This window comes from Salmo salar, chromosome ssa16 (genome assembly GCF_905237065.1).
Source record: "Salmo salar chromosome ssa16, Ssal_v3.1, whole genome shotgun sequence".
In the NCBI taxonomy this organism is placed as follows: Eukaryota; Metazoa; Chordata; class Actinopteri; order Salmoniformes; family Salmonidae; genus Salmo; species Salmo salar.
The window spans coordinates 8,933,094-8,956,255 of record NC_059457.1 but is presented as its reverse complement, the minus strand read 5'-3'; the positions used below and the strand labels follow the sequence as shown (position 1 = coordinate 8,956,255).

The window sequence follows — 23,162 nt, the reverse complement described above, 5'->3', positions numbered from 1 at the left end:
TGCTGAAGAGGAGAACCAGGAGCCTCCCTACGTAGCCTGTAATGTTTTTGAAAAGGTAAATGTTTCTTAAATGTGTAGTTAATTCAGTTTGCTTTTATTTACTGTTCTGAGTTATTATGCTATCAATTCATTTATCTAGTGATCTACTCACACAACAATTTGTTTTCTGGTGTTTTTGATGTACTCAATTTGAAATATGCAATATATGGTTGTGCACTTCTTTGTGAAACTTTTGAATGTTTGTATTTGGAAATGTTGGTGTGCCTGAAATAAATACCTACGACTAACAGTATATTGGGCCTGTCTTCACAGGCTTCACAGGCTTCACAGCATATCTCCCCTTCTTGTCAAGGGTTACTAAAGTGTTGTGGTTGCAGGTTCACCTGACACATCTAAAGCGTTTTTTATTTTGGGGTGTTCCTATAGGCCACCAAGTGCTAACAGTCAGTATCTAAATAATATGTGTGAAATGCTTGATAGTGTAAGTGATGTAAACAGAGAGATCTACTTTCTTGGGGACCTGAATATTGACTGGTTTTCATCAAGCTGTCTGCTCAAGAGGAATCTTCTCACTGTAACCAGTGCCTGTTATCTGGATCAGGTTATTAATCAACCTACCAGGGTGTTTACAAACACTACAGGAAGAAGATCATCCACATTTTTACTAATACTGTAGATTGCTGATTTAAAGCTGTTTCCGTACTCATTGAATGCAGTGATCACAGTATAGTGGCTATATCCCGGAAAGCCAAAGTTCCAAAAGCTGGATCTAAAATAGTGTATAAGAGATCATACAAAATATTTATTATGTGGATGATGTTAAAACTATTTGTTGGTCTGATGTGTTAATAAGGATAATCTTTCAGACGCTGCACTTGATTCATTTATGAAATAGTTTCTTCCAATTATTGATAAACATGCACCTGTTATGAAACTGACTGTTATAACTGATAAGGCTCCATGGATTGATGAGGAATTGACCATAACCTGTTGTTGAGAACTCTTATGTGTTATGGCTTTTCAACCTTATTGTGGATTCAGAGATATCTATCCAAAAGAACTCAGAGGCTTCTCTAATGTCAGAAATGTAAAGTGTGGTGTACTGCAGGGCAGATCTCTAGGCCCTTTTCTATTCTTCTATGACCTTTTCTATTTTTACCAATGACCTGTCACTGGCATTAAACAAAGCATGTGTGTCCATCTATGCTGATGATTCCACCATATACGCATCAGCAACCATAGCTATTAAGTCACTAAAACCCTTAACAAATAGTTGCAGTCTGTTTTGGAATGGGTGGCTAGGAATAAACAGCTAAACAACTCCTGAACAACTCTAAAACTTAGAGCATTGTATTTGGTACAAATCATTCCCTAAATTCTAGACCTCAGCTGAATCTGGTAATGAATGGTGTGGCTGAAAGTTGTGGAGACTAAATTACTTGGTGTTACCTTAGATTGTAAACTGTCATGGTCAAAACATATAAATTAAATAATTGTAAAAATGGGGAGAGGTCTGTCCGTAATAAAGAGATGCTTTCGCTTTTTTGACACCACACTCCACAAAGCAAGTCCTGCAGACTCTAGTTGTATCTTATCTTGACTATTGTCCAGTCATGACTATGGTCAAGTGCTGCAAAGAAAGACCTAGTTAAGCTGCAGCTGTCCCAGAACAGAGTTGCATTTCTTCATTGTAATCAGAGGGCTAATATTAATACTATGCATGTCTCTCTTGGCTAAGAGTTTTTCCATGTCAGCTGTGTGCTGGGAGTTCTCAGACTCAATATAGGGGGCTAAGGGACAGACGAACAAAAACCATATAGTGACTATTAGGTGTGTTACAGAAAATATACAGTTCACAAGTTAACGCAGCCAAACCACAGTTCCGCTATCTAACGTTAGCCCCCCGATCCCCCGCCCCCCTTAAAATGTTGGCTACCGTGCCAGACTCATCAAACGCTGATACTTACATTATGGTCAGCGCTTGCAAGATCCACTGTTCAAGACGGTACAGCATATGTCTTCAAGATTAGCTTCCTGGCAAGACCCATTGAACGTTCTCCCCAATTGATAAAGCAACTTTCCTCAAATGTGAACTGCACATGCGTGACCTGATTGTAATTTTCGGTGCAGCCTGTCCACCCGAAATTAAAAGCAGCCACTGCTTTTGGATGTCATCATTCTTTGGAAAGTAGTATAACATTACATTTACACTATGCCATCCAGTCACAACACAGTGTGCTTATTCCGGCATGCTGGTAAGTAGCTTGCGAACTAACAGTTAAAGTCGCACCACAGGTGAAAGGTTACCAGTATCACAGCATTGTGGGGGGTTGCCAATCCCACAATGCTGTGAGGTTACAGTAATGTACTGTTTGTCACACCCTGACCTGAGAGAGCCGTTTTTCTCTGTTTGGTTAGGTCAGGGTGTGACATGGGGTGGGCATTCTATGTGTTGTATGTCTATGTTGTTTTTTCTTTGATTGACCGAGTATGGTTTCCAATCAGAGGCAGCTGTCATTCGTTGTCTCTGATTGGGAATCATACTTAGGCAGCCCTTTTTCCCACAGTCAGTTGTGGGATCTTGTCTTTGTGTTGCATGTGTTTGCACGCCTAGCTTTTCGTTCGTTGTATTGTTTATTGTTTTTGCTGGTTCACATTTGAATAAATATGATTAACCCAATTCACGCTGTGCCTTGGTCTACCTTTAACGGCGAATGTCACAGAAGATCCCACCACAAAAGGGCCGAGCAGCGTGATCAGGAGTGGACCTGGGAAGACATCCTGGACGGCAAGGGGTCCTGGACGTGGGAGGAGATCCAGGCTGGATGGGATCGCCTCCCATGGGAACAGGTGGAGGCAGCGAGAGCAGAGCGGCGACGAGATGAGGAACTAGCACGGCAACGAGGCAAGCACGAGAGGCAGCCCCCCCCAAAAAATGTGGGGGGGCACACGGGGAGATTGGCTAAGTCAGGGTTCAGACCTGGACCAACTCCACGTGCTTACCGTGGGGAGAATAGGACTGGTCAGGTACCGTGTTATGTGGTGATGCGCACAGTGTCTCCAGTGTGCAGCCACAGCCCGGTGCGCTCTGTTCAAGCTCCCCGCAGTTGCCGTGCTAGAGTTGGCATTCAGCCAGGAAGGATTGTGCCGGCTCAGTGTTCCTGGTCTCCGGTGCGTCTCTTCGGCCCAGGATATCCTGCGCCAGCTCTACGCGCGGTACCCCCAGTTCGCCAGCACAAACCAGTGCGGCCTGTTCCAACTCCCCGCGCTTGCCGGGCTACGGGGGGAATCCAGCTAGGACATATGCTCCAGACCTCCAGTGCGCCTCCACTGCCCAGTATATCCTGTGCCAGTTCTACGCACTGTATCGCCAGTGCGCCTGCACAGCCCAGTTCGTCCTGTGCCAGCGCTCCGCCCTTGCCGGGCTAAAGTAAGCGTCCAGCCAGGACGGGTTGTGTCAGCCCTAAGCTCTTGACCTCCAGTGCGCCTCCACGGCCCAGTATACCGTGTGCCTGCTCTGCGCACCCGGTCTCCAGTACGTCTCCCCAGTCCGGTGAGACCTGTTCCAGCTCCACGTAAGAAGCCTCCAGTGATGATCCATGGCCCGGAGCCTCCAGTGATAATCCATGGCACAAAGCCTCCAGTGATGATCCATGGCACGGAGCCTGTAGTGATGATCCATGGCAGGGAGCCTGCAGCGACGGTCCCCAGTCCGAAACCTCCTGAGACGGCCTGCAGTCCGGAACCTCCTGAGACGGCCTGCAGTCCGGAACCTCCTGAGATGGCCTGCAGTCCGGAACCTCCTGAGACAGCCTGCAGTCCAGAACCTCCGGCGATGATCTACGGTCTGGTTCATCCAGCGACGATCCACGGTTCAGAGCTTCTGGCGATGATCCACTGTCTGGTTCCTCCGGCGACACAAAAGCGGAGGGATCAGCGGGCGGAGTGGGGGCTACACCCCGAACCGGAGCCGCCACCATGAGTAGATGCCCACCCGGACCCTCCCCTATAGGTTCAGGTTTGCGGCCGGGAGTCCGCACCTTTGGGGGGGTACTGTCACGCCCTGACCTGAGAGAGCCGTTTTTCTCTGTTTGGTTAGGTCAGGGTGTGACACGGGGTGGGCATTCTATGTGTTGTATGTCTATGTTGTTTTTTCTTTGATTGGCTGAGTATGGTTTCCAATCAGAGGCAGCTGTCATTCGTTGTCTCTGATTGGGAATCATACCTAGGCAGCCCTTTTTTTCCACAGTCAGTTGTGGGATCTTGTCTTTGTGTTGCATGTGTTTGCACGCCTAGCTTTTCATTCGTTGTATTATTTATTGTTTTTGCTGGTTCACATTTGAATAAATATGATGAACCCAATTCACGCTGCGCCTTGGTCTACCTTTAACGATGAACGTCACACTGTTAAACCAAAGTATCTTTGGAATTTGCAGTATAAGTTTCTGTTTACGTTTAGTCACCCTGACTGCATTGCCATTTACAGCAATTTACTGTAAATAATGAATACAGTACTTTACTGTTAGTTTTTAATTTTAATACTGTAAAAACAACAACGTTTTAGAGTGTAGACAAGCAGCGCAGCAGGATGAAACAGTAACTCGTCATTATCCTGCCACGACACATTATGCAGCAGCTATAAAGAAATTGACGTGATCTGTTCAACTACTAGATGGTGTTTTCAAGTTTGCCTGTGTACCTGTATGTGTGTGTGCGTGCTTGTGTGTAGATTACCTGTGTCATTTCTGTTGGAAACGGTATGTCTTTCCTGAGTAAAATATAGATTTTTCCCCAGCCCAATGCTCTGTCAGGATTAGGAACCTGCTCAGAGGGGTATACCACTAAGCAAGCTAGATCTACTCAGGCTTTTAGCTAGCCTGCTTCAGTTAGATTTACATTCCAGCCCAGGCCTCATCCGTACTACAACGGTGGATATTGCTTGTCCGCATGCCGCTAACTCTAGGAGGCTTGTAAAAGCGCGTGCATGTCGCAAGTGCCTAGTCGAATGTCGAACTCTTCATTGAGAAAATGCTGAAACATCAATCCATGGGCGAGTCAGTGCCACATTTGAATTTTTGCCAAAATCAACATGAAATAAAAGTTATCTTGCAGATTCAGCATGATATGGTGTGACATAGGCTTTTAGAAGTGCAGTCTTTCTTTTATTACTTATCGTTAATGCTGTCTTTGATGCTTATAAATGCACAAGGCACCTTTTCTCCTACTCCTATTGATAAAATACTTGTATAAAGTCAAACAAAAGTTTTACAGTGCATGAACTTCCAAATGCATCCTGTCATTATACTGAAATTCGGGACTGTGAAGAGACCCCTGGTGGCATGTCTTGTGGGTTATGTATGGGTGTCTGAGCTGAATGTTATTTGATTATGCAGACAATCTGGAAATTCCATTACAGTAATATATGTAAAAAAAATAAAAATAGAAGAGAAGCAGTTCATCTCTTGTCAACCCTCAACGAGGAAAGACTGGCATGCATGTTTTTGATGTTAGTTCTGTATGTGCAGTTTAGGGCACAGCGTGCTGCTGTTTTGAGCCAGCTAAAGCTTTGCTAGGTCATTCTTTGCTGCACTTGACCATATTAACGGACAGTAATCAAGATGGGACTGAACAACTATTACAGTTGATTTTTGTATAAAAAAAAACAGACACACTACCGGTCAAAAGTTTTAGAGCACCTACTCATTCAAAGATTTTTCTTTATTTTTTACTATTTTCTACATTGTATAATAATAGTGAAGACATCATACCTTGACTTTGTTGTTCTTAAGCCATTTTGCCACAACTTTGGAAGTAAGCTTGGGGTCATTGTCCATTTGGAAGACACATTTGCGACCAAGCTTTAACTTCCTGACTGATGTCTTGAGATGTTGCTTCAATATATCCACATCAATTTCCTACCTCATGATGCCATCTATTTTGTAAAGTGCATCAGTCCCTCCTGCAGCAAAGCACCCCCACAACATGATGCTTCCACCCCCGTGCATCACGGTTGGGATGATGTTCTTTGGCTTGCAAGCCCCCTTTTTCCTCCAAACATAACGATGGTCATTATGGCCAAACAGTTCTATTTTTGTTTTATCAGACCAGAGGACATTTCTTCAAAAAGTACGATCTTTGTCCCCATGTGCAGTTGCAAACCGTAGTCTGGCTTTTTTAAGGCGGTTTTGGAGCAGTGGCTTCTTCCTTGCTGAGCGACCTTTCAGGTTATGTCAATATAGGACTCATTTTACTGTGGATATAAATACTTGTGTCACTGTTTCCTCCAGCATCTTCACAAGGTCCTTTGCTGTTGTTCTGGGATTGATTTGCACTTTTCGCACCAAAGTAAGTTCATCTCTAGGAGACAGAACGCATCTCCTTCCTGAGCGGTATGATGGCTGCATGGTCCCATGGTGTTTATACTTGCATACTATTGTTTGTACAGATGAACGTGGTACCTTCAGGCATTTGGAAATTGCTCCCAAGGATGAAGCAATCTTGTGGAGGTCTGCAAATTTTTTTCTGAAGGCTTGGCTGATTTCTGTTGATTTTCTCATGATGTCGAGCAAAGAGGCACTGAGTTTGAAGGTAGGCCTTGAAATACAACCACAGGTACACCTCCAATTGACTCAAATTATGTCAATTAGCCTATCAGAAACTTCTAAAGCCATGACATCAGTTTCTGGAAATTTCCAAGCTGTTTAAAGGCACAGTCAACTTAGTGTTTGTAAACGTCTGACCCACTGGAATTGTAATACAGTGAATTATAAGTGAAATAATCTGTGTGTAAACAATTGTTGGAAAAATGACTTGTGTCATGCACAAAGTAGATGTCCTAACCGACTTGTCAAAACTATAGATTGTTCACAAGAAATGTGTGAAGTGTTTGAAAAACGAATTTTAATGACTCCAACCTAAGTGTATGTAAACTTCTGACTTCAACTGTATATATATATCACAAGACCAGTTCTTCATGTCCATATTTCATGTAATCATCAGTATATCCTGTGTCATTTCAACAAGAAAGGAAGAAGGAAAAAGGAACATATATTCTAAAGGCCGCTAATGACTGGCAGTAAAAATGTGTCTTAGGTATTCCTTTATGGGTAGTGTGATGCCTAAGTTTAACTTACAATGGCGGGATAATAATACATGCAGTACTGACAATCCAGAGTGAGTAAACCTGTAAAACCAACCCTTTCTCCACCCACACACTTTTTGGTTTTATTCCAGGGTCGTTGCTCTATCACCTCGGTTGTTTTACACCTAGGCCTATATCATTAGGATCAAGAATATAAAAGGTAGCGTAAACAGCTTATACAGAAATATATAATATACCTCTCTATCATTTAGAGAAGTGCTTCCATTTGCCAGTTATTGTGTTGGTTCTACCAGTACCTTTAATAATTTTATCCAAGTGTTAACCAGCCTGCCATACACTAAGAGACAACAACTTCGTTGACAATATCTAATCCATTTGCTGGTGTGTATCTGAACTATAATATGTCCCGTACATATATAATATTGAGATTTATTTTTTTAAATGCAAAAGGATAATGACACCAATTATTTTAGGATCGTATAGGCCTACTCCAATAGAGAAGCTATGCAGGTTTTTAATTCTATAATCTTTTATCCTAGCCCTGCATGAGATCTATTCAAATTGATTAAGTTTTATCTTAAAAAGCTAATCGTTCTGGTTCACATCTGCGAACAAGGGAGCACTATATAACAGCTTAATATACCCGACCTCTACAATTAGTCCATATCATGGCAAACAAAAAAAACAACCTTGGTATTTGCAATGTACAATCAAAAAGAAAAAGGTCTTCGCCTTCCCAATATAGTCCAAAGTTCCATATTGCCGAAATAAAAAAAGGATAAGTTCACCATAACCACTCTGCATTACCATAAGTCCAACCTTATTTTATGTCCACATAGTCCACGGTTCCATACTGCATGAATAAAAAAAGTCCATCATACTAAAAATGTTTTTGTAAAACATAATTGTAATGCGTAACGGGCCTTCCCTCTGCTCTGCCACCGAACCGGTGAGCACTTTGAAGATCAAATTTTGTCCACCTGTTCGTCCGTCATCTTGAGATTACGTTTCACGAACACCTTGACTTTTTCCTCCGTTGACTGATAGTTTTCATTTTCATCCTCCTTTATTCCCATTATAACAATATTATTCTTCATACTTCTGCACTTTAGATCAAGTAATTTGGCTTTCATTGTTTAATTATCATACCGTAACCTCTGTGTGGTGTCTTTTAGGGAGTCCATGGTAGATTTCAATATGTCTTCCATCATTTTATTAGTGTAATCCATTCCTGATTTTATGACCTCAACCTCCCCCAGCAGCCCAGACAATAGATCCAGCTTTTTAACAGCTCGCTCATGCTTGTAAGCAATACTCCATCTTCTGGAGACATAGTTATATAAAAAGTCCCCCTCCAATGTTAGATGGCAGCTTCCCTTCAGTTTCGCTCGCAGAGCTCGAGGAAAGGTCTTCTCTTGTTCGCTTCGATGTACCTGCTTCTTTTTCGAGCATATAACAATTCTGATCAATAAATAGTTCAAGGTTCTTTATATTATCCGGAATGTTTGTTTCGCAGTTATCAGCAAACTGTGCCTACCAAGCTGCCACCTGCCACGTCATAACTAGCCTTTGGAGCAAAGCTCTGCAGCATTAGTGAAAATACGATCAATACAAGTGGATGTTACAGATCCAACACTATTGGTATGCACTCTAGTTGGTTGAGTGATAACCTGGATCATATTACCGGCATTAGTCACAGTTAGAAGTGTAGTTACCCGAGAGTTAGCCTGCCCAGGGGCAGGTTAGTTCTGACGGATTCGTTGCAGTAGAAATGCACCTGGCTAAAAGGTCAGCCACTTTCGCATGACTGGTAATCTCAAGTTGAACTCAGAGTTGACCAAAGTTGCCTTGCTTACTCCTCAAACTACATTCGTAGTTCTCTTAAATAGAGAACGGCTACAGGCAACTTCTAGGCAACTGGATGGTGCAATGTGTAGCCTAGGTTACCAATTACCCCCCACGCCACCCCTCCACACACACACACACACACACACACACACACACACACACACACACACACACACACACACACACACACACACACACACACACACACACACACACACACACACACACACACACACACACACACACACACACACAAAATCTCATACATACATTCTTTCTCTCTCACCACATACACACACACACTAAAACGAAGAGGTGGAAATGCAATTCATTTTGTTTCATTCATTTGTCGTGACCCACCCATCAAACAATGAATGCAATGCATGAACACCCATACGACAGGCTGAAAACAACCCGGACAGGACTGTTGAGTCTCTGGGACTGGTGTCATTTCTTAACCAAGGTGAGTTGTTGCCCTGGGCAGAGAATCAGACAAAGGAATGTAAACAGACTAGAATGACCAGAGCCCTGAGAACTGGATCAGTGGGAATCTACTGCAGAGTCAGGCGAGGTGTGTGAGACTATGCAAAATACATGCAAATGAGTCACAATCACAACACTGTCTTTAGGATAGGATGTATTTTAATGTCCCTGAGGATACAGTACTGATGTATACAAAAGAGGGAGACTGGTTGCTTTTTCTTATCAGTGTTTGTATCAGTGCTGTTTGTGTGAGATAGATGGTTCTGAAAAATGTGCATTCTGGCTTCAGATCACACATTGAATACCCAGATGTAGAAGAACCAACCATTCCTCTTGTGCTTGGCATAGAGGAACAGAGTGAAATAAGGGCTTGTAAGGGCATTGTTGGTTAAGGACTTGTAAGTAAGAATTTCATGGTAAGGTACCTGTTGTATTCGGTGCATGTGACAAATAAAGTTTGATTTTATTTGAAGTAGATAAATACACTTCACATTAAACTGAAGACCTGTGACCAGAGGGGTAATTGGTTGATAATTGCAAATCAGACAAAAGAAGCACTGTAAGAATTTGTTAATTGCTTCAATTAATTATTAAGTAACTGATTCCACCAACTTTTTTTGTTTACTCAACTTTTCGATCAGTGTGTTACCGGAACTTAAAATGTTTAGTTGGCTCAACTTGTATCATATTTTCGTTCAACTAGAAATTTTTATTTGGGCATCTTCAATAAAAAAAAGACTGAGGAACTACAGTATACTGAACAAAAATATAAACCTCCACATCCGGCTTCTTCATCTGCGGATCATTTAAGACCAGCCACTTGGACAGCGGATGAAACTGTGGGTTTGCACAACTGAAGAATTTATGCACAAACAGTAAGAAACCGTCTCAGGAACGCTTATCTGCATGCTCGTTGTCCTCAACAGGGTCTTGACCTGAGTGCAGTTCGGCAGCGTAACCAACTTCAGTGGGCAAATGCTCACTCAACGGCCACTGGCATGCTAGAGAAGTGTGCTCTTCATGGATGAATCCCGATTTCAACTTTACCGGTCAGATGGCGTCCGGTGGGCGAGCGGTTTGACGATGTCAATGTTGTGAACAGTGCCCCATGGTGGCGGTGGGTCATGGTATGGACAGGCATAAGCTATGGACTAGAGGTCGGCCGATTATGATTTTTCAACGCCGATACCGATTATTGGAGTACCAAAAAAGCCGATGCCGATTAATCGGACGATTTTTTTATTTTTATTTGTAATAATGACAATTACAACAATACTGAATGAACACTTATTTTAACTTAATATAATACATCAATAAAATCAATTTAGCCTCAAATAAATAATGAAACATGTTCAATTTGGTTTAAATAATGCAAAAACAAAGTGTTGGAGAAGAAAGTAAAAGTGCAATATGTGCCATGTAAGAAAGCTAACGTTTAAGTTCCTTGCTCAGAACATGAGAACATATGAAAGCTGGTGGTTCCTTTTAACATGAGTCTTCAATATTCCCAGGTAAGACGTTTTAGGTTGTAGTTATTATAGGAATTATAGGACTATTTCTCTCTATACGATTTGTATTTCATATACCTTTGACTATTGGGTGTTCTTATAGGCACTTTAGTATTGCCAGTGTAACAGTATAGCTTCCGTCCCTCTCCTCACCTCCTACCTGGGCTCGAACCAGGAACACATCGACATCAGCCACCCTCGAAGCAGCGTTACCCATGTAGAGGAAGGGGAACAACTATTCCAAGTCTCAGAGCGAGTGATGTTTGAAACGCTATTAGCGCGCACCCGGCTAACTAGCTAGCCATTTCACATCGGTTACACCAGCCTCATCTTGGGAGTTGATAGGCTTGAAGTCATAAACAGCACAATGCATTGCGAAGGGCTGCTGGCAAAACGCACGAAAGTGCTGTTTTGAATGAATGCTTACGAGCCTGCTGGTGCCTACCATCGCTCAGTCAGACTGCTCTATCAAATCATAGACTTAATTATAACATAATAACACACAGAAATACGAGCCTTAGGTCATTAATATGGTCGAATCCGGAAACTATCATCTCGAAAACAAACGTTTTTCCTGTCAGTGAAATACGGAACCGTTCCGTATTTTATCTAACAGGTGGCATCCCTAAGTCTAAATATTCCTGTTACATTGAACAACCTTCAATGTTATGTCATAATTACGTAAAATTCTGGCAAATTAGTTCGCAACGAGCCAGGCGGCCCAAACTGTTGCATATACCCTGACTGCGTGCAATGAACGCAAAATGACACAATTTCATCTGGTTAATATTGCCTGCTAACCTGGATTTCTTTTAGCTAAATATGCAGGTTTAAAAATATATACATCTGTGTATTGATTTTAAGAAAGGCATTGATGTTTATGGTTAGGTACAGTCGTGCAACGATTGTGCTTTTTTCGCAAATGCGCTTTTGTTAAATCATCCCCGTTTGGCAAAGTCGGCTGTCTTTGTTAGGAAGAAATAGTCTTCACAGTTCGCAACGAGCCAGGCGGCCCAAACTGCTGCATATACCCTGACTCTGTTTGCAAGAGAAATGACACATTTTCCCTAGTAAAATAAATTCATTTTAGCAGGCAATATTAACTAAATATGCAGGTTTAAAAATATATACTTGTGTATTGATTTTAAGAAAGGTATTGATGTTTATGGTTGGAGCAACGTGTACATAAGCGATTATATGCAACGCGAAACAGGCTAGATAAACTAGTAATATCATCAATCATGTGTAGTTAACTAGTGATTATGATTGATTGATTGTTTTTTATAAGATAAGTTTAATGCTAGCTAGCAACTTACCTTGGCTTCTTACTGCATTCGCGTAACAGGCAGGCTCCTCGTGGAGTGCAATGTAAAGCAGGTGGTTAGAGCATTGGACTAGTTAACCGTAAGGTTGCAAGATTGAATCCTCGAGCTGACAAGGTAAAAATCTGTCGTTCTGCCCCTGAACAAGGCAGTTAACCCACCGCTCCTAGGCCGTCATTGAAAATAAGAATGTGTTCTTAACTAACTTGCCTAGTTAAATAAAGGTCTTAAAAAAAAATAAAAAAAAAAAATAAAAATCCGGCCAAATCGGCGTCCAAAAATACTTTCATGAAAACTTGAAATCGGCCCTAATTAATCGGCCATTCCGATTAATTCCATTAATCGGTCAACCTCTACTATGGACAATGAATACAACTGCATTTTATCAATGGCCATTTTAATGCACAGAGATACCGTGATGAGATCCTGAGGTCCATTGTAGTGTCATTCTTCCACCGCCATCACCTCATTTTTCAGCATGATAATGCACAGCCCCATGTCACAAGGATCTGTACACAATTGTTTGAAGCTGAACAACTCCCAGTTCTTCCATGGCCTGCACACTCACCAGACATGTCAAATCAAATCAAATAAAATTTTATAGGTCACATCCACCTATTTAGCCGATGTTATTGCAGGTGTAGCGAAATGCTTGTGTTCCTAGCTCAAACAGTGCAGTAGTATCTAACAATTCACAACAATACACACAAATCTGAAAGTTAAATAATGGAATTAAGAAATACATAAATATTAGTATGTGCAATGTCGGAGTGGCATTTACTGCAATACAGTAAAATACAGTCTATACAGTGCATTCAGAAAGTATTCAGACCCCTTGACTTTTTCAAAATGTTGCTACGTTACAGCCTTACTCCAAAATGTATGAAATAAAAAAAAATCCTCATCAATATACACACAATACCCCATAATGACGAAGTGAAAACAGGTTTTCAGACATTTTTGCAAATGTTGAAAATAAAAATTATATCAGAAATACCTGATTTATATAAGTATTCAGACCGTTTGCTATGAGACTCGAAATTGAGCTCAGCTACATCCTGTTTCTAGTGATTGTCTTTGAGATGTTTCTACAACTTGATTGGAGTTCACCTGTGTTAAATTCAATTGATTGGACATGATTTGGAAAGGCGCACACCTGTCTATATAAAGTGACACAGTTGACAGTGCATGTCAGAGCAAAATCCAGTACATTTGGCAGGGTTAGGGTTAACAGCCTGATCAACTTTATGGAACCAAGATGTGTCGCGCTGCATGAGGCAAATGGTGATCGAACCAGATACTGACTGGTTTTCTGATCCATCTCCTACCCTTTTTTTTAAGGTATCTGTGATCAACAGATGCATATCTGTATTCCCAGTCATGTGACATCCATCCATTTTTGTTCAGTGAAGTTACACACAGTGCTTTTGACAATGTTTTCAACTTACGTATTTGATACACTGATATACATGATTACATTGTGCACGTTCACAGTAACTGTTATTCAACATGTCCTTACCTGGGATTTGAACTCACAACCTCTTGGTTCACAGCATACCAATCTTCCTGCTACGCCACCATGTCTGATTGTCTGACAATCAATCTCGACAAACAGAAATACATCCCTCCCAAACTTGTACCCAGTATCGAAGGCTTGGCTTGACAATTTCTGATTGTCATTAAACCTTTTGGTGTTTTGTAAAAGATGTCTCTATCCATTAATCAAATGGATGCTGGAATTATATTATAGTAGAGTGGACAAACGTGCGCAGGTAGCCTACAGGAGACTTTCGAAGTAGCCTAATCCGATTAAACATTGTAACTGGTTGTGTTTATGCCACACATAAAAGGCAAAGCATTTTAAAAGTTAAATAATAAATATTTAGGCTATATTGAAGCATTAGGTTCTAGGTGCGCAAGGAATAGCCAGTCAGATCAGAAAGGAGGCAGAGTGTGCCTAAGCTTTCCTGAATAACTGGGCCTGCTGGGAGCATACAGTGCTTTCAGAAAGTGAAATGGATTAAATAGAAAAAAATTCTCGCCCATCTACACACAATTCCCCATAATGACATAGTGAAAACAGGTTTTTAGAAATGTTTGCTAATTTAATGACAATGAAATACAGAAATATCTAATTTACATAAGTATTCAAACCCCTGAGTCAATACATGTTATTATCACCTTTGGCAGCGATTACAGTTGTGAGTTGTTCTGGATTGTACAATATTTGCCCATTATTATTTTCAGAATTCTTCAAGCTCTGTCAAATTGGTTGTTGATCATTGCTAGATTTTCAAACAGATTTAAGTTAAAACTGTAGCTCAGCTATTCAGGAACATTCACTGTCTTCTTGGTAGACAACTCCAGTATAGATTTGGCCTTGTGTTTTTGGTTATTGTCCTGCTGAAAGGTGGATTCATCTTCCAGTGTCTGGTGTAAAGCAGATTGAACCAGAGTTTCCTCTAGGATTTTGCCTGTGCTTAGCTCCATTCCATCCCCCCCCCCTCCCCTATAAAACTCCCCAGTCCTTAACGATCACAATCATACCCATAACATGATGCAGCCATCACTCTCCTTGAAAATATGGAGAGTGGTACTCAGTAATGTGACATATTGGATTTGCTCCAAATATAACACTGTTTTCAGGACAAGGAGTTAATTGCTTTGTCACATTTTATTCAGTATTACTTTAGTGCCTTGTTGCAAACAGGATGCGTGTTTTGGAATATTTGTATTCTGTACAGGCTTCCTTCTTTTCACTCTGTCAATTAGGTTAGTATTGTGGAGTAACTACAAAATTGTTGAGCCATCCTCAGTTTTCTCTTATCACCACCATTAAACTCTGTAACTGTGTTAAAGTCACCATTGACCTCATGGTGAAATCCCTGAGCGGTTTACATTCTCTCTGGCAACTGAGTTAGGAAGGACGCCTGTATCTTTGTAGTGACTGGGTGTATTGATACCATCCAAAGTGTAATTAATAATTTCACCATGCTCAAAGGGATATTCATTGTCTGCTTTTCTTATTTTTACCTTTATCTACCAATAGGTGCCCTTTGTGAGGCATCCCTGGTCTTAGTGGTTGAATCTGTGATTTAAATTCTTTGCTCGACTGAGGGACCTTTTATATAATTGTATGTGTGGGGTACAGAGATGAGGTAGTCATTCAAAAATCATGTTAATAAACACTATTATTGCACACAGAGTCCATGCAACTTATTCTGTGACTTGTAAAGGCATTTTTAAATCCTGAACTTATTTAGGCTTGCCATAACAAAGGGTTTAAATACTTATTGACTCAAGACATTTCCTCGTTTATTTTTTATACATTTTTCAAAATGTTGATTTAAAAAAAAAAGTTTATTTCCACTTTGACATTATGTGTGTAGGCCAGTGACCAAAAATGTAAATTGTATCAATTTTAAACTCAGGCTGTTACACAACAAAATGTGGAAAGAGTCAAGGGGTGTAAATACTTTCTGAAGGCTCTGTATGTGGCTACATTATTATAGGACAACTTGGGAGAACGATGATCCCCAAAAGATCAGAAGTAAAATTACAGCCAGACTGGCCTGCTACTGTGCTTTTTTTACTGTGCTTTTCCTTATAAACTGTCTAGAGTAGACCCACAACTGATCGAAACGGAATCAGACATTAAAATCACAGGGATTTTGCACCGTTACTCAAATTACATTTTCACTGCAGTTTACAGCCTAGAGTAGAATGTTGTACTCACTTGAAAACAATAGTGCTATTATTCATTGCATTGTGATGTTGTAGGCTAGTTTATAGGTAGGACATTTTTATTGTCCCTAACCAAGATCAATGGGGGAGCTTTTTGAGTTGTGAGTCTCATGTCTTCAATGTTCTTTCATGCACAATGACACACGTAACCTCTACGCTGCCTATCAGCTATTCCGCTATGTTCTTGTGGATGTATGTTGAAAATAGTTGCAACCTTTATTGATTTTATGTGTGGTATGATTGCTAGTCAGCCTCTTGCAGATCTGGACAAACGATCCACCCACCACTATTGTCACAATGAATTGTAGATAGAGGGCAGATGGATTGTTAGACTGGTAGACTACATTGATCTGTGGTATAGTAAGCGAGCAGAAAAGTGTAGTGCATAAGGGAAGTACCAAATCACCTTGATAGGGGAGGCGTGGGCAAGCAGAAGAGTAAATGTGGCTAGGATGGAAGAAATTATATCATAAAACCTGCAAAAGTGTGAATGTAAACCTGGGGAAATGTGCACTATCCTCCACTGTACCCAATAAAAAAAACACAAAACCTCCCAAAAGCAAAAAAAAAAAAATATATGACTCCCCTATTTTGGACCAACCCCCCACCCCAGTAAATTTCAAACTGTAAATATCAGTATGGAATATTCCTTACATTCTACCAAGTCAGTAAAATGCTGTATTTATGTAACCATATAGGTTATTATCAGTGTGGAATATTCTGGTATGGAATATTCTTCCATATTCTACCAAATCAGTATTGTGCTGTGTAAACCTGTAGATTATCAGCAGAGCCCCAGGTCGTGTTGTAATAGACCCACAAGGTCAGGCAGTTCTTCTCTCTGTATAGGAAAGTGTCTTATGCAATCAGCTCAGTTAGTGATTTACAACTTGTCTCTCTCACCGAGATTGAGAAACATATCCCCGCCCTCCTATCGCAGTTCTCATTATTTTCTATGACAGAGAGACACGCAGAAATACTCAGAACTTTTTTTTTTTTAGAAATAATGATCTTTATTTGATGCAGAATAGGAACACTTTTGGTACTTTTTACAAATCAAAGAATAAGTCTCGTTTGTTGAGCTCAATTAGAATCACATCATGCCATTTACCATTTTTGCTACATAAAAAAAAAGAATTCCACACCTGTGTTCTATTGCACAATCCAAGTACAGAAATGTTCTATTGGCTGGCAGGCTGTCAACCGCCTCGCTTACCTAAAGGATTAGAAGTTACTGACAGAATCGCTGCGTTTGGTTGTCCATTAAAACAAAGCACAAGGGTGCCTCTGAAATGACACCCTATATAGCCCACTACTTTTTTAGGGAATAGGGTGCCATTTTGGATGAAGCCAGGGTTTTGTGTGACGTATTATACGATAAGTTGTGAAGAACTGGTGGCACTATCTGCTAGATTCTCTCCACATTTGGGTTTTGACGTCAAAGAATAAAGCAAGCTAGTTGCTCTACGGCTTATAGAAATCTCAGCAGCACCTAGGCCTACGACTATGTACCTGACTATAGAATAAACCAGAGTAGTAAACTCATCTTAGATACTTAACATAAAAGTTCTGTCCAGTTTTTTCACGACTCACAGAAACATGGACCGTCAAAAAACATGGCAATTGTGCATAAATAATTAGTTAGAAAGCCAACCCACCCTTTTGTTTAATTATATTAGACATGTAAAAGTCCAGCTTCTGTTCAAAATATATACAACTCTCTTAGGTCTTTACTAGGTAGGTTGTCTTTGTATAAAAGCAAATGCCCAAAATGTATCCAAAGCACTGCGAGATTAACACAGCAGCAGCAAAATAAGACTGCAGAAGTATAAGCTGCATCTCAGCCCCTAGGATCAGTGTACACTCTATTACAGAAAATATATTAAGTAATTCATTCATTCAAATTCCATCTGAATCCTCTGCTATATATCCACAACACATGAAGAGCAGAAACTACACAAACATTACATGTCTGATGCCAGGAATGGTGTGATGCCTAATTGGCCAATATACTGTTGCCCTGATGTGATCCTTTAAGATTAAAACAGTTATTTTTAGCATCAGAATAATGGAATGATAATCCTTTATTTTGGTCACAACTGAACAATTGTTCTTTTGGCAGAATACATCAACAGCTTAGAAATGCTACACAACCACTTCTATGAACAGTGGACATTATGATTCATCATGTGAATCTTGAAATTCCCAAATGACATAAATGATCATGTTGGATCATCTTATTACCCAGATGGTGCTGTGGTGTTGTCAAAGGGAAGTTACCCGAATCATCCTTTATGAGCGCTCGTAACTTATCAGTTACACCTATATGCTCTACAATAATTCCACCACATGGTGTGTCGATGTTGGCTTTATAAAGAGCTTATATATTTCTACAAAAACATAAGTAAATGATATCTTCACTTTTTTAAAACTTACCTCAAATTATTTACTTATTTTTCCACTTAGACATAGGTAAAAAAGTGAAGATATCCTTTAACTTCTTAACCCCCACCCCCATCACAGGGAAGGAAAGCCCCTATCAGTTGTCCATGGCCTTGACGTGGACAGAGGACAGACACCTGCCCATACTGTGGAAGAGGGGGGTGACAAAAATGTCTGTAAGGCTGCTCCAGACCACCTGGACAGAGGGCAGGGCCATCAGACAGCTCCGCACCACCGGCATCAACACCCTGGAAGGAGGAGGACCACAAAAACAGGTTTAACTTTACATCGCGCACACACACAGTATTCTTCAAACGCACAGAATGTGTAGCCATAAGTATTACCTGCATACATTTTACATTTGGGGTGGCAGGTAGCCTAGTGGTAAGAGTGTTGGACTAGTAACCGAAAGGTTGCAAGATCAAATCCCTGAGCTGACAAGGTACAAATTTGTTGTTCTGCCCCTGAAAAAGGGAGTTAACCCACTGTTCCTAGGCTGTCATTGAAAATAAGAATTTGTTCTTAACTGACTTGCCTAGTAAAATAAATTATGGGGAACATATAGCCTTGTGTTGGGTGTAATATGAGGTGTTCCTAAGAAGTTCTGCTTGCTGCAGAGTCCAGAGTACCTTGCAACATGAATTCTAACACAGCCTTCTTGATCCTCTTACTTTGTCAATTTTGGATATGCATAAACAGTTAATGCAGACTCTATGAATGCTTGGAGCCTGCGGTATGTATTAAGGGCGGCAGGAAGCCTAGCGGTTAGAGCTGTTGGACCAGTAACCGAAAGGTCACGGGTTTGAATACCCGCGCCGGCAAGGTGAAAAATGCGTTGATGTGCGCTTGTGCAAGGCATTTAACCCTAACATGCTCCAGGGGTGCCATACTACTATTGCTGACCATGTAAAACAACACATTTTACAGCACCTATCTAGTGAATGTTGTATTTTTATTTGACTGCATAAGGCTACGGAATGTGTTTTTCTTATAGCGCCTTCTTTAGTGCCACTACATCTTGTGCCACTATCTATCAGACACATCCCAGACGTCTATTGACCAGCCACAGGGTCAACTGTTTCTCATAGTTACCATTCCATCCTCTAATGATCCCTGCTATGTCACCAAAGCCATATTTAAATTGCTTATCTTCCATAGAAGCTGTGACAAACAGTGCAGACGGACTCTACCTCATCACAAATGGCACCCTATTCCCTATATAAAGCACTACTTTTCAAATAAAATCCAATTTTATTGGTCGCATACACATATTTAGCAGATGTTATTGTGGGTGTAGCAAAATGCTTGTGTTCCTAGCTCCAATAGTGCAGTAATATCTAACAATACACGACAATACACACATATCTAAAAAGTAAAAGAATGGAATTAAGAAATCTAAAAACATTAGAACAATCAATGTCAGAGTCCGAAGGATACAGTGCATTCAGAAACCCCTTGACTTTTTCCACATTTTGTTATGTTATAGCCTTATTCTAAAATGGATTAAATAACAACATTTCCTTGATGGGTTAAATAAAAACATTTCCTCATCAATCTACACACAATACCCTATAATGACAAAGTGATAAATGTTTTTAAAAAATACCTTATTTACATAAGTAGAACTCTGAAACAGGATTGTGTCGAGGTACAGATCTGGGGAAGGGTACCAAAACATTTCTGCAGCATTGAAGGTCCCCAAGAACACAGTGGCCTCCATCATTCTTAAATGGAAGAAGTTTGGAACCACCAAGACGCTTCCTAGAAGTGGCCCCGCCCAGCCAAACTGAGCAATTGGGGAAAAGGGCCTTGGTCAGAGAGGTGACGAACAACCTGATGGTCACTCTGACAGAGCTCCAGACTTCCTCTGTGGAGATGGGAGAACCTCCCAGAAGGACAACCATCTCTGCAGCACTCCACCTATCAGGCCTTTATGGTAGAGTGGCCAGACAGAAGCCACTCCTCAGCAAAAGGCACATGACCGCCCGCTTGGAGTTTGCCAAAATTCACCTAAAGGACTCTCAGACCATGAGAAACAAGATTCTCTGGTTTGATGATACCAAGATCGAACTCTTGACCTGAATGCCAAGCAATCACATCTGGAGGAAACCTGGCACCATCCCTACGGCGAAGCATGGCGGTGGCAGCATCATGCTGTGGGGATGTTTTTCAGCAACAGAGACTGGGAGACTAGTCAGGATTGATGGAAAGATGAACGGAGCAAAGTACAGAGACAACCTTGATGAAAACCTCAGGACCTCAGACTGGGGGCGAAGGTTCGCCTTCCAACAGGACAACGACCCTAAGCATACAGCCAAGACAACGCGGGAGTGGCTTCTGGACAAGTCTCTGAATGTCCTTGACTGGCCCAGCTAGAACCCGGACTTGAACCCGATCGAACATCTCTGGAGAGACCTAAAAATAGCTGTGCAGAGCTGACCGAGCTTGTGAGGATCTGCAGAGAAGAATGGGAGAAACTCCCCAAATACAACTGTGCCAAGCTTGTAGCGTCATACCCAAGACAACACGAGGCTGTAATCGCTGCCAAAGGTGCTTCAACAAAGTACCGAGTAAAGGGTCTGAATACTTATGTAAATGTGATATTTCCGTTTTTATTTTTTATACATTTGTTAACATTTCTAAAAACCTGTTTTTGCTTTGTCATTATGGGGTATTGTGTGAAGATTGATAAGGGAAAAAATCTATTGAATCCATTTTAGAATAAGGCTGTAACCTATCAAATATATGTGTGTGTGTGTGTGATGGGATGTATAGACAATATTGACAGTTTATGGATAGAATATAGGTAGTATATCTGAAGAATTGTATGGCCTTGACCAGAATACGGTATATACAGTATATACATATGAAATATATACAGTATATACATATGAAATGGGTAAAACAGTATGTCAACATTATTAAAGCCCTATGGGCAGTGGTCAAAAGTAGTGCACTCTGTAGGGAACAGGGTGCCATTTGAGATCCAACCATTGCCTTTTGGCAGAATCTATTCTTCGGAGAGACTGAGACATTGAGACATGGGGAAACTAGTCCATAATCTGTACTAAAGGTCATATTAGAGTTACTTTGTGACATGCCCACAAAACATGCCCACAAGCAATCTGTATTCTATCTATTCTAGTGGAATGTCCCACTCTCCTCTGAAAACAGGCCTACAGTGCTGCAAGGCAGACTAGAATGCCAACTATCTGGCAGGGGTTATGGGGGCTTTTTTCCATTACCAGCTGAACACTGCATTCCTCCTAACTTTCCTTAAAGTGCCTCACTTGGGCACAGATCCGGTGTTGTTTTAGCAAGCAGCCCCTTAGCTAAGTGACTCTTAGGCGGCATTTGTGAATGTAAGGAGTTGCATGGTTTGCCTTCAACCTAACCACTGTGTCCACTGGCATGCATACAGCACATAATGGAAAATAAACCCATATATGGAAAAGCTATGCCATAATTGCCTAAATAAAGTAAACACAATGACAACACATTCATAGTTGTACCCTACATATGACATTAATTGTATAAATATATATGTCCGTATGCCTACTGGTCTTTCTGTGCAAACTGTCTACAATGGGTCAAAACAAATAGGCAGCAGAGCAGTGAATGGAAAATGTGGCCCTTGGCCAAGCTCTGAAACAACAAGATAGCATGTGATGTGTTCCTACCAAATATGAATACAGCTGAGGACCCCGAAGACTATCCCGATGATAAATGCCATGGGAACGGCGAGGATGGTGGTCAGTATTCGGTAGAATACATATTTGAACAGTTCGAAGACGGCGTGACTTCCTATCCATACTCTGTCGAAGCTGTGGTTGGAACTGGGCTCTGCGATCACATCGTCAAAACCAACCTGGGGAAGGAGACAAGCGCTTGTCAGGAATCAGTCATGGACTCACTCACACACCCATTTGTCATATTCTGTCCAAACAAACATATTAGCTGGAGTTTACAGCCAACATGGAAATTAAACACACAGGCAATGGCGCATGACATTTTCATTTATTATGCATGAATAAAATGTTTGCTTATGATTAGTTTATTACATATGGCAAAACGACAATAACGAAAGTATTGTTCTACAGCTCATCCGTCCACTGGTGTTTACTTTGTGAAAACCTGGAGCGCACGGTGCGCTGATACACTGATACAGTAGTTTACCTTTAAGTGCGCGTTTATGTCATTGGGATCTCGGTCTGGGATCGCCGCGTAGACTTTGTCTTTTTTCGACAAAATCGGTTCTATTGATCTGTTGAACTCGTCCTCGTCCATGATAATACTCGTCTCGTAGTTCTCCTTTTCGAGACCCATTTTCACTTCACAGACGGCGCGGTGGGCAGCGGAGAGCTCTCGTTGGTAGCGCTCTATGCATTTGTGTCTGTGCCTGCGTGCATGAAACGGACCCACGCCCCGTGCGGAAAGCGGCGCAACGTAGTGTAGACACAACAAGCAAAGTCACGTCCCCATACTATTTGCACTGTTTGACTCTATATTTGTTGAAGAATTCGTCAGATTTATCAAATAATCTGAACTCGGCTATATTTGGCAAAATAGTAATTGACGTTAGTTAACCATTGGACATTATTTGTTTATATCTTAACATTTGTGTAGGCTATACACACTAGTCATCTTTTTATACATTTTAGTCATTTTAGTCTCTTATCCAGAGGGCATTTACAGGTGTAATTTGGGTTAACT

General features: G+C 41.1%; 1 protein-coding gene across 1 annotated transcript; it reads right to left on the bottom strand.

Moving 5' to 3' along the window:
• Nucleotides 1-16,994: 16,994 nt before the first annotated feature.
• Nucleotides 16,995-22,892, bottom strand: LOC106573118 (caveolin-2). The gene is made up of 3 exons (XM_014147827.2): nucleotides 22,626-22,892; nucleotides 22,130-22,317; nucleotides 16,995-18,697 (listed from the first exon to the last, which is right to left on the bottom strand). Exons 1-3 carry the CDS (start codon nucleotides 22,773-22,775, stop codon nucleotides 18,547-18,549), a joined length of 489 nt encoding a protein of 162 aa, XP_014003302.1. The 5' UTR covers nucleotides 22,776-22,892; the 3' UTR covers nucleotides 16,995-18,546.
• Nucleotides 22,893-23,162: the final 270 nt, after the last annotated feature.